This window comes from Hemitrygon akajei, chromosome 10 (assembly GCF_048418815.1).
Source record: "Hemitrygon akajei chromosome 10, sHemAka1.3, whole genome shotgun sequence".
NCBI classification, from domain to species: Eukaryota; Metazoa; Chordata; class Chondrichthyes; order Myliobatiformes; family Dasyatidae; genus Hemitrygon; species Hemitrygon akajei.
In genome coordinates, this window is record NC_133133.1 from 71,468,503 (window position 1) to 71,488,681 (window position 20,179).

At 43.0% G+C, this 20,179-nt stretch overlaps 1 protein-coding gene across 3 annotated transcripts in view; it reads right to left on the bottom strand.

Moving 5' to 3' along the window:
- The window catches only part of LOC140734463 (UAP56-interacting factor-like), a 111,811-nt gene that overhangs the window by 41,412 nt on the left and 50,220 nt on the right, over window positions 1-20,179 (bottom strand). For all 3 annotated transcript variants that reach the window (XM_073058439.1, XM_073058440.1, XM_073058437.1), the window contains one exon: window positions 473-547. In XM_073058439.1, the coding sequence (XP_072914540.1) occupies window positions 473-547 (75 nt within the window). The remainder of the gene's footprint in view (window positions 1-472; window positions 548-20,179) is intronic.

Here is a 20,179-nt window from a genome sequence, read left to right on the forward strand (position 1 = left end):
TCTTTCTCCTTGTTTCCTCTTATGGCCAAGCTCAAGCGCATATTTGTTGCCCGTGGGTCCACATAAAGGAAGGCCAAGGCATAACACATTTCCACTTGCATGGCTTATTGACAAAACTCTGTAAATATGTTATTGAATGGAACTAAATCAACTGGGATGAGAATGTCTGAGAGTTAAATATCAGGAAGTGAGATGTGAATGCTGGCTCAGCTTCCTGTTCTTACAATACTCATTAACGTTTCTGGCAGCCACAAGTAGATGTCATATGTATAGAACAGTGGCATTAAAATCTACTAAAGCGAGCTTGTTGCACAGGAGATTTTCAGATACAAATAATCATTTTAGAATTAACATTTTTTGACAAATATGAATCTACTAAAGCGAGCTTGTTGCACAGGAGATTTTCAGATACAAATAATCATTTTAGAATTAACATTTTTTTGACAAAAGTGAACTCTAATTGCTGACTTACACTGGGGGCTGCTTGGTCTGCAGATTGGGTACAGATATCGTTAGGATAGAGTTGGTAGATGACCACTGCTGCCACCTAGAGAACCAGATATAAAGACATTAGTCTGCATGGTGTTATCTTTAGAAATGCATATTTGAAAGATCTACTAATTTGTACCAAAAAATTATCTCAGAGTCGTAGAGAGCATAGAAGCAGGTTGTCAGTCATTGAGGGCATGCTGATCATCAACCAGTTATTTACACTAATCCAACTTTTTATTTTTCCCAGATTCTTATCAAATTCCTAGAGACTCTGTACTGACCAATGCACGAGGGACAATTTACAGCAACCTTCCTTTGGATGCGGGAGGACACCGGGGCACCTGGAAGGAGTACATGCAGACTGCATATTGAAACCTTGCCCAGCAAAACCTGTTTTCTAATCAATATATAAATGTGAGCAAAACAGCATTGGTTCACTAGCCTTTTTGTATCTCAGTGAAAATATTAGCTGTTGAAACAAATGAAAAAGCTGGAGCTTATCAAACAAAAACAGAAAGTGCTGGGAACACTCAGTGGGTAGGCAGCATCTGTGAAAACAAAGTTAATATTTCAAAGCCAGGAACCTTCTTCAAAACTGGGAAAGAAAATCATGTTAGTTTTCAGATGGAGAAAGATTGGGGAAGGATGAATAAAATCAAAGGAATATCTCTGGTGATCAAGGCCAAATGTGTTTGGGGGGGTTGAGTGGGTAAACATTTATTGTGTGGGCTCACCCTAACAATTCTAACCATTCTTTCCCTACCTTCTAGTCCTAATGAAAATGAATTTGCTTTTCTCTGAGCTTAACTGCTTCAGTTCCACAGATGTTTCCTGTCCTGCTGAGTGTTTCCAGCATTGTCGATTCTTATTTTGAATAAAAGTATTACGAGCACAAATTCAGTTTCACATTTTGTCATCCAGATTGATACTTAACTGCTACACTATTCAAGATATCTAATTTTATGTGAGATGTTAAATAAAATCGATATTCGGTGCTTGGAATGCAGTTGTAGTGAGTGCAGGTGTGACCTCATCTTGGTACTGTTTTCAGTTTTAGGCACAAATATCAATAATTACCTAATCTTGAAAAGAAAAGCCATATAAATAATCAGAATGCACCAAAGACTGTATAGGAATGGCAAATAATATAAATCGGATTTGTATTAATTTTCAGCTTAGAAGACAGATGAGAGATCTAGGCAATGCAGTTAAGTTTATAAAGGGGGTCAATAGTATATGTTGAGAAAATATATAACTTACATTGAGGAAATCAAGATAATGGCATAATAAAACCAGAACTTTAAAACCACAGATGAGTTTTACAGCAATAGAGTAATACAACATGGAATTAAGGCCTTCGGTTCAACTCTGCCATGCAGGTCAAGATGCCCATCTTTACTAGATGATTGCTGATGTTTGTCCCATACTTTGGTTGTTTTATAAAAGTACAGGATCATGTAAATTTTGAATTCTTCCCTAGATGCTGGATTTTATTCCAATTGCTGGATAAAACTTATTTTTCAAAACTGGAATATTTTGAATAGTAGGAGCTTGGGACGATATTAAAAGGTGCAGAAGTAAAGTTGAGATAATGATTAGCTATGATCCAACACAATCATGGTGGCCTTCATAATGTTAAAGTCATTAATTGATGAAGAGGAATGGTCTGACATTTTGACCAACATTTAACCGTGACTCAGCATCATTAAAATTAACTACTTATTTATTTCAATGTTAATAGTAACACTTTAATGCACCATGCCTGTTCTGTTTTCCTGCACTACAACAGAGACAAGGTTTCAAAAATAATTCAAAGGCAACACGAGTGAATCTGCAGATGCTGGAAATAAATAAAAACACAAAATGCTAGCAGAACTCAGCAGGGCAGACAGCATCTATGGGAGGAGGTAGTGACGACGTTTCGGGCCGAAATCCTTCATCAGGAGTGAAGTAACATGGGATGGTCGAGGGGGGATAAGAAGTGGGGGGGAGAGATAAAGTAGAGAGCTGGGAAGTGAGAGGCTGGAGGGAAATGGGCTGGGGGGAAGGTTGAGAATTATGGGAAATAAAAGAGAAAGAAAGGTAGGGCTGGGGGGGAGATTATAGTGAAGGGGGAAAAAGAGAGAGAAAGAGAACCAGACTAAAATAATAGATAGGGATGGGGGTAAGGGTGGGGGGCAGGGGTATCAACTGAGGTCTGTGAGTTGGATGTTCATGCCGGCAGGTAGGAAGCTACCTAGACGAGAGATAAGGTATTGCTCCATCGACCTGCGTGTGGCTCATCTTGACGGGAGTATTCCACTCCCACTCCAACATGTCTGTCCATGGCCTCCTCTACCGTCAAGATGAGACCACACGCAGGTCGATGGAGCAATACCTTATCTCCTGCCTAGGTAGCCTCCTACCTGCCGGCATGAACATCCAACTCACTGACCTCCGTTGATACCCCGCCCCCCCCTTACCCCCATCCCTACCTATTATTTTAGTCTGGTTCTCTTTCTCTCTCTTTTCCCCCCTCACTATAATCTCCCCCCAGCCCTACCTTTCTTTCTCTTTTATTTCCCATAATTCTCCACCTTCCCCTAGCCCATTTCCCTCCAGCCTGTCACTTCCCAGCTCTCTACTTTATCCCTCCCCCCACTTCTTATCCCCCCTCGACCATCCCATGTTACTTCACTCCTGATGAAGGGTTTCGGCCCGAAACGTCGTCACTATCTCCTCCCATAGATGCTGTCTGGCCTGCTGAGTTCTGCCAGCATTTTGTGTTTTTATTTCAAAAATAATTAATTACTTTTCACTTGTCAAACCTTTTTTTGAATGAAAGGCATTGTTTCTTAATTAGCGGATGCAACAGAATAACTAGAAACTCCCTCTAGTGGTCTGACGATGTCAAAAAGTAGAATCACACAGCACCTTGTGTTGAACTGTTGTGTTACTAAATGTTTGTTCACATTTAAAGAGGTTTTTAAGATAATTGGTGGCTGTAGGGTGAAAAAAAATAACTAGGATGATATAAGGGTGAGTGTTGCTTGCTTTGATAAGAACTTTTTTTTTCCTCTGGAATTCTGCAACTGGACTTGCAGATTCAGTTTTCAAAATTGCAGCAGTCATATTGAGCCGTAGTACAAGTACAACTGTTTCTTTAAATCTTTCAATAGTTCAATAAAATGATGGATTGAGTTAAGAAAATATGGAACAGAATATTCAGCTGCAAATAAATCTGCAGAGGTCCATTGTGAAGGATGAGTGCTATGACATACTGGACCATTTTGCTTGCTCTATATGAAACTGAATGCAAGGCATTTGGTGTGTTGGTCAAACTAAATGAAGAGCATGAGTACATCCCCCTCCCACTCCTATTACTTGCACAGTAGTGCCAATGTGAAAATGTGAAAAGTGAAAATGAAGGACATTTTCAACTTCTCACTGCTACGGACAGAAGTTCCCACTTGCTTCAAAAAGGCAACCATTATACCAGTGTCTAAGAAGAATAATGTGAGCTGCCTTAATGACTATCGCCCAGTAGCACTCACATCGACAGTGATGAAATGCTTTGAGAGGTTGGCCATGACTAGATTGAACTCTTGCGTCAGCAAGGACCTGGACCCACTGCAATTTGCCTATCACCACAATAGGTCAGTGGCAGACACAATCTCAATAGCTCTTCACATGGCCTCAGACCACCTGGAGAATACAAACACCTGTGTCAGGATGCTGTTCATCGACCATACCTCAGCATTTAACAAGACCGTTCCCAAAATCCTGATTAATAAGTTACAGAACCTGGGCCTCTGTACCTCCCTCTGCGATTGGATCCTCGACTTCCTAACTGGAAGACCACAACCTGTGCAGATTGGTGATAACATATCCTCCTCACTGACAATCAACATTGGTGCACCTCAGGGGTGTGTGCTTAGCCCACTGCTCTACTCTCTCTATATCCATGACTGTGTGGTTAGTATAGCGCAAACACCATCTATAAATTTGCTGATGATACAGCCATTGTTGGTAGAATCTCAGACGGAGTCGAGAGGACGTACAGGAGTAAGATATACCAATTACTGGAGTGGTGTTGCAGGCAATGTCAGTAAGACAAAAGAGCTGATTGTGGACTTCAGGAAGGATAAAACAAAGGAACACATACCAATCCTCAGCAGGATCAGAAGAGGAGAGAGTGAGCAGTTTTAAGTTCCTGGGTGTCAAGATCTCTGAGGACCTAACCTGATTCCAACATATCGATGCAGCTATAAAGAAGGCAAGACAGTGACAATACTTCATTAGGAATTTGAAGAGATTTGGTTTGTTAATGAAACCATTCAAGAAGTTCTATCAATGTACCGCAAGAGCATTCTGACAGGCTGCATCACTGTCTGGAATGGGGGGGCTACAGGACCGAAAGAAGCTGCAGAGGGTCATAAATTTAGTTGGCTCCATCTTGGGCACTATCCTACAAAGTATCCAGGACATCTTCAGGGAGCAGTGTCTCAGAAAGGCAGCACCCATTATTAAGGACCCCCAGCACCCAGGGCATGCACTTTTCTCACTGTTACATTCAGGTCGGAGGTACAGAAGCCTGAAGACACACACTCAGCAATTCAGGAAGAGCTTCTTCCCCTCTGCCATCCAATTCCTAAATGGACATTGAACCCATGAACACGACCTCACTATTTTAATATATATTATTTCTTTTTTTTGCATGACTTTTTAATCTATTCAATATACATATACTCTAATGGATTTACTTATATATTTATTATTACTTTTCTTCTTCTATATCATGTATTGCATTGAACTGCTGCTGCTAAGTTAACAAATTTCATGACACATGCCAGTGATAATAAACCCGATTCCAATTCTGATTCTGAAATTTGGAGCTAGAGTGAGATGTGGTAAAACTGAAATTTTATCTTCTGATTGTGTTAGATCAAGGAAACAGTCTGATCTCCGGTTGAATTTGTGTAGCATCCCCACACTATGTCACAAGTAGGACAGAAGGTGCCAGACTGGAGGGGTGCATTCCTTCTGCTGTTTTTACTGGTCTTCTAGATACCTAATGAAGAGATAAGATTCTCAGTGCCTTTGTGGATGCTCCTATACTTGATTCATTTTGGGCCAAGGATTCTCACAAAGATGTCTTCCAAGGAGCCTTTCAGAACATCACTGAAGTATTTCTTCTGTTGCCCTGGTAAACACTTGGCATAATGGATGTCCGTGTGCATCTTTTTTGGAAGTCAATGGCATGCAAACAATATGGCTGCCAATTGGGACCAGCTGAGGTTAATTAGAGCCAATGCCAGGAAAGGGAGAGGATGCTGATGATGAATTTTGTGAACATGGAGGATTCCTCTCCAGTGCTTTGAGGTGGTTGCTGTAGGTAGTTCATTCTCTGAAATGTAGAAGAGTGCAGGGGTCACTACTGCTCAGTAAGTCATGAATTTTGCATTGGACTTGAGATCTTGAACTCTGGACAATCCCTTCCTCAGTTGCCCAAGAACTGTGGTGGCACACTGGGGACAGTGGTGAATTTCAACATCATTGCATGCCTCTGCTGAGAGATAAGAACAACTTGTACCTTATAACATCATCTGAAGAGAAAAATATGGGGAGGAACCAAAAAGAGCTAGAATGGAACCAGTTGAATTTTCCAATTTGGCTGCACCACTCATTCTCAACAATGCACATTTCTCAACACAAATAACATGGTTGGTATTCATGGAGTTTATAACAAAAAACAAATCAGCAAATGAACAATGGTAAACAGATACAGCCCCGCCCCCAGCTCTGATTGATGATTTGTTTGCTCAGCAAGAAGCCTGACCCTCACAACCATTAGCATGTCACTTAAGTTAATAACAGGTCAGGTCAGACAAAGGCTCAAAGCAATACTGAAGGACTGTTTCAATACCACAGATGCTTTTTTTTTGGATGGCATCAGCTCGGTGGATTTTCAAGAGGAAAGTGAATCATTTGAACCAAGGTATTATTTGCTACCTAGATGGCAGCCTAGCATCTGGAAGGACACAGCAGCTACATAAGAGAATCCACAAGGAATCGTCAAAGATTCCAAAAGAAAACCATACTGTAAGTACAGTTAAGGAAAGACAAGTGTATCTATTGTCACAACAGGAGAAATCTACCTTGGTCATAAGATAGTTGCTGAAGGACTCCATCCATTTGGGGATAAGTTTATTGTAATATTGAATGCACATAGCCTGACCAACATTGGCATATCCTTGTGGACGTTAGTGCCATGGACAAATGCAGCTGGGCTCATTTTTATGCTGTGCAGACTCCTTGCAAACTGTACCTGCTGATATATGCCTTAGTGTGAGCTAGAGTACCATCTATATGCAATGTGCATGATCTCCCTGTGACTGCAAGGGTTTCCTCTGAGTGCCCTAATTTCCTCCACGTTTTAAAGAAGTGCAAGTTGGCAGAGTAATTAGCCACTATATAAAGTGCCTATAAAAAGTACGGGTGCTCCCCCCTTTACAAAGGTAGAGTATTCCTATGAAACCTTTCTTAAGCCGAAATGGCGTAAAGCAAAGAAACATTAATTAATATGGGAAAAATTTTCGTAAAAGCAAAAATCCTCTTTGTAATGCAAAAACAGGTTACTAATGTAGGTCTTTTGTAAATGCGAAGCGGCGTAAAGCTAACATTCGTAAACTGGGGGACACCTGTATTCAGTACCCTGGAAGCTGTCATTTTTTATTGTTTTCCAACATTAAATCACAGTGGATTTAATTTGGCTTTTTTGACACTGGTTAACAGAAAAAGACTCGTGTCAATGTGAAAAAGATTTCTACAAAGTGATCAAGTCTAATTATAAATATAAAACACAAAATAATTGATTGCACACACAAAATGCTGGAGGAACTCAGCAGGCCAGACAGCATCTATGGAAAAAAGTACAGTCGATGTTTCAGCCCGATTTGCTTCCAGCACCTGCAGATTTTCTCTTGTTTGTAAATAATTGATTGCACAAGTATTCACCCCCTTTAATATGACACACCAAATCATCACCGGTGCAGCCAGTTGATTTTAGAAGTCACATAATTAGTTAAATGGAGATCTGTGTGCAGTCAAGCTGTCTCAACTGATTGTAGTAAAAATACACCTGTGTCTGGAAGGTCTAACTGCTGGTGAGTCAGTGTCCTGGCAAAAAGTACACCATGAAGACAAAAGAACACCCCAAGCAACTCTGCGAAAAGATTATTGAAAAGCACAAGTCAGGAGATGGATACAAGAAAATTTCCAAGTCACTGAATATCCCCTGGAGTACAGTTAAGTCAATCATCAAGTAATGGAAAGAATATGGCACAGCTGTAAATCTGCCTAGAGCAGGCCGTCCTCAAAAACTGAGTAACTGTGCAAGAAAGAGACTAGTGAGGGAGACCACCAAGAGACCTATAGCAGCTCTGGAGGAGTTACAAGCTTCAGTGGCTGAGATTGGAGACTGTGCATATAACTGTTGCTCGGGTGCTTCACCTGTTGCAGCTTTATGGGAGAGTGGCAAAGAGAAAGCCACGGTTGACAATGAGGCATCTTTCCTGGTTTCCCTTCGAATAATCTCTGCCATAATAGGGAGACTTTCAATTTGCATCAGGCAGAATATGTTAAGTACATTTTTCAGTTATTTTCTGTTCTAAGAGTAAACTGGACAATCCATCAGCATTTCTATTATTAGTTGTCCTCTTGAATTCGATTGTGCTTGTATCATCCAAGAAACAACCTATCTCTGCATTCATGCTACTGCTGTTAGTGGAACACCCTTCTGTAAATTGAAAATGGGCACTAGTGGTTGATGATCAGTAATGAGGGGAGATTTTCTCCCATACAAGTACTGGTTAAAATGTTCTACACCCCAAACCAGACTCTGTCAATCTATGTATAATGTTTCTCTGCAGTGGTAAGGGAACATGATGAAAAATCTATCATGATAAGCAAGTTTTCATGCTAAATGAGTTTGTTGAACTTGTGTTCCCCTGACCTTGAGCACCTAACGGTCAACTGAAGTCTGTTCTATTTACCTAGGGAATTCATAACCCTGACTGCAGCTTACATACAACCAGCAGCTGACTATAATCAAGCTCTTGTGATACTGCATGATGCCATCTCCAAGCAAGAAACAGTCCACCCCAACACATTTCATAGCATAGTTGGAGGCTTCAACCTGGCTTGTTTGAAGAAAATCCTGCCTCATTGCCATCAGCAAATAACCTGTAGCATCAGAGGTTCCAACACACTAAACCACTGTTATACTAAGATAAGGAATGCCTACCGTCCCATATCCACACCATATTTCAGTAAATTGGATCACTTGGGTGACATTCCCCTGCCTGCATACGGGTGGAGGCTAAAGAGTAAATCTCCAGAAGTTAGCCCAACAAAGAGGTGATCGGGGAGGCAGAGGAGCGGCGACAGGATTGATTCACGTAAGTGGACTGGGCCGAGTTCAAGGATTCATCTGTCGATCTGACTGAATACACTATGGATGTAACAAACTTTATGTGAACAGTTGAAGATGAGTGTGTTCCTGCAAAATCATTCAGAGTCTTCCACAATCAGAAGCTCTGGGTGAACCATGAGACCCAAAATCTGCTGAGAGCCAGATAACAGGCATTCAAACTTTGACAAACTGCTATAGTTACATAGTGGAGAGTATATTGACTGGCTGCATCACAGCCTGATATCGAAACACCAATGCTCTTGAATGGAAAATCCTACAGAAGGTAGTGGATATGGCCCAGTCCATCAGGGGTAAAGCCCTCCCAACTATTGAGCACATCCACGTGAAATGCTTTCGCAAGAAAGCAGCATCCATCATCCGGGACCCACACTACATAGGACATGCTCAATTCTCGCTACTGCCATCAAGAAGAAGGTATGGGTGCCTCAAGACTTGCACCACCAGGTTCAGAAACAGTTACCACCCCTTAACCATCAGGCTCTTGAACCAAAAGAGATAACTTCCCTCAACTTCACTTGCAACATCATTGAAATGTTCCCATAACCAACAGACTCATTTTCTAGGACTTTTCATCTCACATTCTTAAAATTTATTGCTTATTTATTTATTATTATTATTCATCTCCTTCTATTTGTACAGTTTGTTGTCTTCTGCACTCTTGTTGAACACCCTGGTTGGGCACTCTTTCATTGATTCTGTTATGATTATTATGCTATAGATTTATTCAGTATGCCCGTAAGAAATGAATCTCAGGTTGTATATGGTAATACATACCTTATGTACTGTGATAATAAATTTACTTCAGTGGTTGGTAAGTTGGTGGAGATGATCCTGAGAGGCAGGATCTATGAACATTTGGACAGCCATAATATGATTAGGAATAGTCTGCATGGCTTTGTCAAAGGCAGGTTGAGCTTTACGAGCCTGATTGAATTTTTTAAGGATGTGACTAAACACATTGATGAAGGAAGAGCAGTAGATGTAGTGTTTATGGATTTCAGCAAGGCATTTGATAGGGTACTACATGCAAGGCTTATTGAAAAAGTAAAGAGGCATGGGGTCCAAGGGGACATTGCTTAGTGGATCTAAAACTGGCTTGCCCACAGAAGGCAAAGAATGATTTCAGATGAGTCATATTCTGCATGGAGGTCGGTGACCAGTGGTGTGCCTCAGGGATCTGTTCTGGGACCCTTACTCTTCATGATTTTTATAAATGACCTGGATGAGGAAGTGGAAGGATGGGTTCGTAAATTTGCTGATGACACAAAGGTTGGAGGTATTGTGGATAGTGTGGAGGACTGTCAGAGGTTACAGCGGGAGATTGATAGGATGCAGAACTGGGCTGAGAAGTTGCAGATGGAGTTCAACCCAGATAAGCATGAGGTGGTTTATTTTGGTAGGTCAAATATGATGGCAGAATATAGTATTAATGGTAAGACTCTTGGCAGTGTGGAGGATCAGAGGGATCTTGGGGTCTGAGTCCTTAGAACGCTCAAAGCTACTACACAGTTGGACTCTGTGGTTAAGATGGCAAACGGTGCATTGGCCTTCATCAATCGTGGGATTGAGTTTAGGAGCCAAGAGATAATTTTGCAGCTATATAGAACCCTGGTCAGATCCCACTTGGAGTACTGTGCTCAGTTCTGGTCGTCTCACTACAGGAAGGATGTGGAAACCATAGAAAGGGTGCAGAGGAGATTTACAAGGATGTTGCCTCGATTGGGGTCATCCCTTGTGAGAATAAGTTGAGTGAACTTGGCCTTTTCTCCTTGGAGCGAAGGAGGATGAGAGGTGACCTGATAGAGCTGTGTAAGATGATGAGAGGCATTGATCGTGTGGATAGTCAGAGGCTTTTTCCCAGGGCTGAAATGGCTAGCATGAGAGGGCACAGTTTTAAGGTGTTTGGAAGTAGGTATAGAGGAAATGTCGGGGGTAAGTTTTTATTTGACGCAGAGAGTGGTGAGTGCATGGAATGGGCTGCCAGTGATTGTGGTGGAGACGGATACAATAGGGTCTTTTAAGAGACTCCTGGATAGGTACACAGAGCTTAGAAAAACAGAGGGCTATGGGTAACCCTAGGTAATTTCTAAGGTAGGGACATGTTCGGCAAAATGTTGTGGGCTGAAGGGTCTGTATTGTGCAGTAGGTTTTCTATTTATCAATGTTACTTTGAATTTTGATCTCTTGTAATTATCAGATTTTTCTTCAACAACTAATCTGTCCTTATTTTTTGAAACTGCAACTTGTCTCTTAAATCTTTATCTCTTCCCAGTACAGTCCATTTGTTTTTCTCTCCCTGACATGCTTTCTGCATGTGTCTTACTTTGTTGCATTTTCTCCAAGTTTGGCTTTTAAATCTGCATTGGGGTGGTGTACGTACAGTACCTATAAAAAGTGTTCCTCCCCCTTGGATGTTTCCAAGATTTTTTTAACATTAACTCATAATGGCTTAATTAGGCTTTTTGACGCTGACAGAAAAGACTCTTTGTGTCAAAGTGAAAACAGATCTCTACAAATTGATCTAAATTAATTACAAATATAAAACACAAAATAATTGATTGCATAAGTATTCACCCTCTTCAAGTTAGTATTTAGTAGATGTATCTTTGCCAGCAGTTACAGCCTTCATTTTTTGTGTATAGGTTTCTATCAGCTTTGCACCTGTGGACACTGCAGTTTCTCCCCATTCTTCTTCACAAAACTGCTCAAACTCTCTCAGATTGCTTGGGAATCGTGAGTGAACAGCCTTTTTCAAGTCCAGTCACAGATTCTCAATCAGATTGAGGTCTGGACTCTGCCTTGGCTACCGAAGGACATTAACTTTGTTGTTTTTAAGCCATTGCTGTGTAGCTTTGGCTTTATGCTTGGGGTCATTGTCTTGCTGGAAAACAAATCTTGTCCCAAGTTGAGGCTCCTCTGCCTCCTCCAAGATTTCCCTGTATTTTGCTGCATTCATTTTACCCTCCACCTTCACAAGCCTTCCAGGGCCTGCTGCAGTGAAGCATCCCCACAGCATGATGCAACCACCACCATGCTTCTCGGTAGGGATGGTGTGTTTTTGATTCTATGCAGTGCTTGGTTTACGCTAAAAATAGCATTTTGTCCGATGGCTGAAAAGATCAATTTTGGTTTCATCAGGCCATATGACCACCTTCCAGTTGGTTTCAGTGTCTCCCACATGCCTTTTGGCAAACTCTAGCTGAGATTTCATGCGTTTTTTTTTGGCTTTCTCTTTGCCACTCTCCCATAAAGCTGCGACAGATGAAGTACCCAGGCAACAGTTGTTGTTTGTGCAGTCTCTCTCATCTCAGCCACTGAGGCTTGAAGCTCCTCTGGAGTTGTCATAGGTCTCTTGGTAGCCCCCATCACTAATCTCCTTCTTGCACTGTCACTCAGATTTGAGGACAGCCTGCTCTTGGCAGATTTACAGCTGTGCCATATTCTTTCCATTACTTGATGATTGACTTAATTGTACTCCAAGGGATATTCAGTGACTTGGAAATTTTCTTGTATCCATCTCCTGACTTTTTCAAAGCTCATTTTGGCAGTTATAGTTGAAGTAATCAAATTTCTAAGCAAACTATGTACTCTTCCACCCAATGCACTCAGCAAAACTGGCACTCACTTCTCATCTGCTGTTCCATTTGTTTTAAAATACTGCTCAATTTCCTCAGTGTACAATATCCAGTTATCTCCTGTGCAATTGAATGTGTCTACATATCTTTCCACTATAGCTAGCCATTTCTGCTTTTTTTAAATTTATGATTATCACCTGGTACACAGTTAGTGAGCCTACCATCAATGTATCCATTCTCTGCCTCTTTTTAAAACTTGAAAGTCTCCATCACTTCGCAAAGAAGCATGTGCTGTGCTTTTTTAAAACTCAAACATTTCGCTGTGTTTTTTTTCAACTCAGAATGTCTCACTGTGCTTCAAAAGGTAGGTAGTTGTCTCAGGTTCGTTTAAGACTTGCTCATCACCACTGTTATGTTTTGTAACTCTAAAACGTACAACTAATTGAAAGGTAAGGGCAGGGAGACTAGGAGAACCGCATGTTTCTTTACTTTAATGAGGCTTGCGATTATGACGTGGCATAATGACAACAGTATGCCATTCATGGACTTTTACATATAACACAATTATTTAAATGACAAAGAATTGTTAATCAAACAATATGTTTATCATATTACACAAATATTATTTAAATATTAAATACACCACAGGTCTGATGATGCCAAAACTATTTGCTTTGAGGATGTCCTGTAACAATTCTTTGGAAATTTCTTTCAATTATGTATACTGTTTTACTGACAAGCAAGTACAGTCAAATTCACACCAGATTACTGAATTGAAGAATCCAAGCATTCTTCTGAGAATGAATTTGCACCAGTTGAATTTCAAAGTTAATGATTGTGTAAACTTCAACTCGGGTTTTCACTATCAGCAGCTGAAACCAACTGTTCTTTTGCAACTTTTAAAACTTTGTACAGGTGTCCCCCGTTTTTTGAACATTTGCTTTCCGTCAACTCGCTGTTACAAAAGACCTACATTAGTTACCTGTTTTCGCTAACAGAAGGTGTTTTCACTGTTATGAAAAAAGGCAGCGCTCACCGAGCAGCCGAGCTCCTCCCCCGGAACTGCGTTCTAGCCGGCATTGCTTAAACACGTGCCTGTGAGCATCTGTGCTTTATGTCGACTTATTTTGTGCATCCGTTATCAAGATGAGTTCTAAGGCATCGGAAAAGCCTAAAAGAGCTCGTAAAGGTGTTACACTTAGTGTAAAACTGGACATAATTAAGCGTTTCAATCATGGTGAATGAAGAAAGGACATAGTGAGTTGGCTAAGGGTTTGTGGAAGTTGACGAAGATGATGTTGAAGAGGTTTTGACATCCCATGACCAAGAACTGACAGATGAAGAGCTGATGAAGAGGAAAGGATAACAATTGAAGCCAAACGCAGTAGCAAACGGCCCGAAAGTGAAGTCATCCAGGAACTGAAAGTGAAGCAATTGTGTGAGATTTTTGCTGCGATTGACAACGCTGCAATGATTGCAGAAAAGTATGACTTTAATTTTGAAAGGGTACGTAGGTTTAGGGCATATTTGCAGTATGGTTTGAGTGCTTACAAAGAACTGTATGATAGAAAAATGCACGAGGTTAAGCAGTCAAGCATACTGTCGTTTTTCAAGCCTTCCACATCAACCACAGCAGATGTCGAAACTCGACCTTCAACATCGAGGCAGGCAGACATAGAAGAAGATGACCTGCCTGCCCTGATGGAAACAGACGACGATGAGATGACACACCAGTCTCCTCTACCTCCCACCACCCCAACCTCTGACGACTCAGCCTAACACACCACCATCAGTGTGCTCGCTGTCTTCCCGATTCCAGTAAGTGAAACTACACTGGGCGTACATTATTTCTACTTTATATAGGCTGTGTATTTTTATATGTTACTTGGTAGCTTCATAGCTTAAAGGTTACTGGAAAGTGTGTTTCTGCCAAGTGTGCTTGCGCCGTGTGTTTCTGCCGGGAGCGCTTACGCCGTGTGTTCTTGCCGCGAGTGTTGTCGAGAGCGCTTGCGTGAGATTTTCGCTGCGGTGGACAGTGCTGCAATAATTGCAGAGAAGTATTCCTACTTTATATAGGCTGTGTGTTTATCAGATCATTCCTATTTTACTATACGTTACTGTTATTTTAGGTTTTATGTGTTATTTGGCATGATTTGGTAGGTTATTTTTTGGGTCTGCGAACACTCACAAATTTTTCCCATATAAGTAAATGGGAATTGCTTCTTCACTTTACGACATTCCGGCTTACGAACCATTTCATAGGAACGCCCTACCTTCGAATAGCGGGGGAAACCTGCTTTACCTGTTTTTAAAACTTGAAAAATGTCATTACTCCCATTCTCATTTTCCTAAGATACAAACACATGAATGAGATAAAAAGCTAAGTGTAACCTTTTGCAATTTGCCTGTATTACTTTGACACTGCTGCTAGGAATGTAGCAATCTCAAAGTTGGTTAACTTCTGACAACTACATTTCATTACGGGAAATCTTGTATAGGCAGCTAACATGTTATCACAGCCTAGAGCACCAGTATTTTCATATAGTATTATAATGCATTATTTGACTACTTTTATACAGCGAAATTGGAGAAGGCCAAAGCACAAATGTCCTATGAATAAGTCAACTTTAGAACAAAACTGCTGAGAGACAGAAATAATTATACAGATATAATGTGTCATATTTTCATGTCCAGTGCCAATATTTGGTAGTTCTCTTCCTGTTCATCTTTTCTATGACTGCAAAACACCATTGAACATAAAGAATACTAAAATCTGGTAGTGTGAAATTAACGCGGAGAGTGGGCCCTCACTCGGTGCTGCTGTCCACTACAAGTACTTGGGGAAGCAGCCATTGGAAACAATGTGCTCGAACACAGAATCACGGGAAGTGCGCCAGTATTCAAGTGAGACTCAAAGCAGATCACTGTAGGCCTGTGTTCACAACGATTCTACTTGCTAAATTTCAATCACTAGTTTGCCTGCTTCCGTGTCTGGACCAGCGGGAGATGCAGAACTGCTGCACACATGTCCTGACAGAAATGTGGCACTGAGACACCATTCCAGATTTAGCCATCCAGCTGGAAGGCCTAATCTCCTTTCAGGTGGACAGAAATACTGCGACCTCCAGCAAGACTTGCGGAGGAGATCCGTGCGTCTACATCAATGAGAACTGGTGTGAGAATGCCGCAGTATTAACAGTCCACTGCTCACTGCAGATATAGAGTTTTTAAAACGGTGAAATGCAGGCCCTTATGCTTTCTGAGGGTGTTCACTGCCTTTGTGATCATACCAGCAACCCCCCTGGTGCTAGTGCTGGGGAAGAGCTGCAGGAGCTCGACAGTGCCATCTGCAACCTTGAAACCACTCACCCTGTCGATATCTTCATTGTTGCTGGTGACTTCAATCATGCCAACTTAGAAAACAGTCATGTCAACAGTCTAACAGCATGTAAACTTCGCAACCAAAGGAAAGAATATATTACACTTGACATTTTCTACCAACATTAGTGGCACCTACAAGGTAGCCCTTGCCCTCACCTCATACTGAGACCACATATTCAGGCATTGTGGTGAACTACATATACCTGTCTGGACACGCCCCCCCCCCCCCCCCCCGCTGACTGCTCCTGTGGCTCCTCCCACGGACCCCGGTATAAAGACAATTGGAGACACCGCCCCGGCCTCAGTCTCCAGGATGTAGTGTGGTGGTCAATTGCTGCTTGTTCTTTCTTCCAGCCAATAAAAGCCGATATCTCGCCTCACATCTCAGAGAGTTATTGATGGTGCATCAGGCATATAAACTGTTGTGGTAGCTAACAGTGTTATTCCTGTGTCACTTAGTTAGCCAGTCCCACATGGGAGAAGCTCACATACTGTACAAGCAGGGTTATCAATAATGTTCAGTAGAACATCCTGCATGCTGGCCTCCTGGTGTGCCCTGCTCTATCCCTCATATTGAACACAAAACATGGTGTTATAACTGGGTAAACACAAGGAAATCTATCAGATGCTGCCTGGCCTGCTGTGTTCCACCAGCATTTTGTGTGTGTTATAGCTGATGAATTCGGGCTACAGACCAAAGGAGATCCCTGACAAGAAAGAATTTACAGTAAACTGCTCTTGTTTGCATACATTTTTGAAAAAATATCCAGCTATTTATCAACCTAAACTGCCTATGCTAGTTTGCTAACTGAGCTGAGAATCGGCCAGGGTTACTAGGCAACGCCTTCAAACTACACCCAAAAGTGGTTACTTTGCAATAATTTGAGATTCAAATAGATAAGGCTGGTATACTACAGTTCAGTTGCAAAATGAGGAAATAACATTCAAAATGGACACAAGGGACAATGTCACAGCCACCCCCAAATGTCTATTCCTAAAGCTGGTGAAAAAATCAGGGATCGTGCTAAGCCTATCAAAGAAAGTGCTCATGGGGCCAGGGAAACAGGCATTCATTGTGAAAGGAATATTTAGTACTTCCAGCCGTAAAGATGAAAAACAGTTAAAAGAGGATGTCTATGGTGTTCAGAATCTCTTCTCACCACTACTGAACCTCATTGCAAGGTTGGGTTTGCTAAACAATGTTCAGTGACAGGAGAAGTACCCAGAGTTGATCACAGGCAAAGATGAGTATCATATCCAACTGAGACCAGCCCTGACTCCCTACACTCTGACCACAGTAAGGTATATACCAGTCCCATTGATGAACACAGCCCTGACTCCCTACACTCTGACCACAGTAAGGTATATACCAGTCCCATTGACGAACACAGCCCTGACTCCCTACACTCTGACCACAGTAAGGTATATACCAGTCCCATTGACGAACACAGCCCTGACTCCCTACACTCTGACCACAGTAAGGTATATACCAGTCCCATTGACCAACACAGCCCTGACTCCCTACACTCTGACCACAGTAAGGTATATACCAGTCCCATTGACCAACACAGCCCTGACTCCCTACACTCTGACCACAGTAAGGTATATACCAGTCCCATTGATGAACACAGCCCTGACTCCCTACACTCTGACCACAGTAAGGTATATACCAGTCCCATTGATGAACACAGCCCTGACTCCCTACACTCTGACCACAGTAAGGTATATACCAGTCCCATTGACGAACACAGCCCTGACTCCCTACACTCTGACCACAGTAAGGTATATACCAGTCCCATTGACCAACACAGCCCTGACTCCCTACACTCTGACCACAGTAAGGTATATACCAGTCCCATTGACCAACACAGCCCTGACTCCCTACACTCTGACCACAGTAAGGTATATACCAGTCCCATTGACCAACACAGCCCTGACTCCCTACACTCTGACCACAGTAAGGTATATACCAGTCCCATTGACGAACACAGCCCTGACTCCCTACACTCTGACCACAGTAAGGTATATACCAGTCCCATTGACGAACAAAGTCAAAGATGAACTTGAGAGAATGGAGGCACTTGACATTGTAACTAAAGTGAGAGGACCTACCTACTGATGTACAGGCATAGTTTCTGTTCCCAAGCCAGATGGCCCAGTGAGGATCTGTGTTCATCTAACAAAATTGAATAATGCAATGAGGCGGAAGAAGTTTATTCTGCCCTCTGCTGTGCACACATTGGGTACTCTGGGAGGAGTTTATTCTGCCCTCTGCTGTGCACACATTGGGTACTCTGGGAGGAGTTTATTCTGCCCTCTGCTGTGCACATTGGGTACGCTGGGAGGAGATTATTCTGCCCTCTGCTGTGTGCACATTGGGTACTCTGGGAGGAGATTATTCTGCCCTCTGCTGTGCACATTGGGTACGCTGGGAGGGGTTTATTCTGCCCTCTGCTGTGCACACATTGGGTACTCTGGGAGGAGATTATTCTGCCCTCTGCTGTGCACACATTGGGTACGCTGGGAGGGGTTTATTCTGCCCTCTGCTGTGCACACATTGGGTACTCTGGGAGGAGATTATTCTGCCCTCTGCTGTGTGCACATTGGGTACGCTGGGAGGAGATTATTCTGCCCTCTGCTGTGTGCACATTGGGTACGCTGGGAGGAGATTATTCTGCCCTCTGCTGTGTGCACATTGGGTACTCTGGGAGGAGATTATTCTGCCCTCTGCTGTGCACACATTGGGTACTCTGGGAGGAGTTTATTCTGCCCTCTGCTGTGCACATTGGGTACGCTGGGAGGAGATTATTCTGCCCTCTGCTGTGTGCACATTGGGTACTCTGGGAGGAGATTATTCTGCCCTCTGCTGTGCACACATTGGGTACTCTGGGAGGAGATTATTCTGCCCTCTGCTGTGCACACATTGGGTACGCTGGGAGGGGTTTATTCTGCCCTCTGCTGTGTGCACATTGGGTACGCTGGGAGGAGATTATTCTGCCCTCTGCTGTGTGCACATTGGGTACGCTGGGAGGAGATTATTCTGCCCTCTGCTGTGTGCACATTGGGTACTCTGGGAGGAGATTATTCTGCCCTCTGCTGTGTGCACATTGGGTACGCTGGGAGGAGATTATTCTGCCCTCTGCTGTGTGCACATTGGGTACGCTGGGAGGAGATTATTCTGCCCTCTGCTGTGTGCACATTGGGTACGCTGGGAGGAGATTATTCTGCCCTCTGCTGTGCACATTGGGTACGCTGGGAGGAGTTTATTCTGCCCTCTGCTGTGTGCACATTGGGTACGCTGGGAGGAGTTTATTCTGCCCTCTGCTGTGCACACATTGGGTACGCTGGGAGGAGATTATTCTGCCCTCTGCAGTGTGCACATTGGGTACGCTGGGAGGAGATTATTCTGCCCTCTGCTGTGTGCACATTGGGTACGCTGGGAGGAGTTTATTCTGCCCTCTGCTGTGCACACATTGGGTACGCTGGGAGGAGATTATTCTGCCCTCTGCTGTGCACACATTGGGTACTCTGGGAGGAGTTTATTCTGCCCTCTGCTGTGCACACATTGGGTACTCTGGGAGGAGTTTATTCTGCCCTCTGCTGTGCACACATTGGGTACTCTGGGAGGAGATTATTCTGCCCTCTGCTGTGTGCACATTGGGTACGCTGGCAGGAGATTATTCTGCCCTCTGCTGTGTGCACATTGGGTACGCTGGGAGGAGATTATTCTGCCCTCTGCTGTGTGCACATTGGGTACGCTGGGAGGAGATTATTCTGCCCTCTGCTGTGTGCACATTGGGTACGCTGGCAGGAGTTTATTCTGCCCTCTGCTGTGTGCACATTGGGTACTCTGGGAGGAGTTTATTCTGCCCTCTGCTGTGTGCACATTGGGTACGCTGGGAGGAGATTATTCTGCCCTCTGCTGTGTGCACATTGGGTACGCTGGGAGGAGATTATTCTGCCCTCTGCTGTGTGCACATTGGGTACGCTGGGAGGAGATTATTCTGCCCTCTGCTGTGTGCACATTGGGTACGCTGGCAGGAGTTTATTCTGCCCTCTGCTGTGTGCACATTGGGTACTCTGGGAGGAGTTTATTCTGCCCTCTGCTGTGTGCACATTGGGTACGCTGGGAGGAGATTATTCTGCCCTCTGCTGTGTGCACATTGGGTACGCTGGGAGGAGATTATTCTGCCCTCTGCTGTGTGCACATTGGGTACGCTGGGAGGAGATTATTCTGCCCTCTGCTGTGTGCACATTG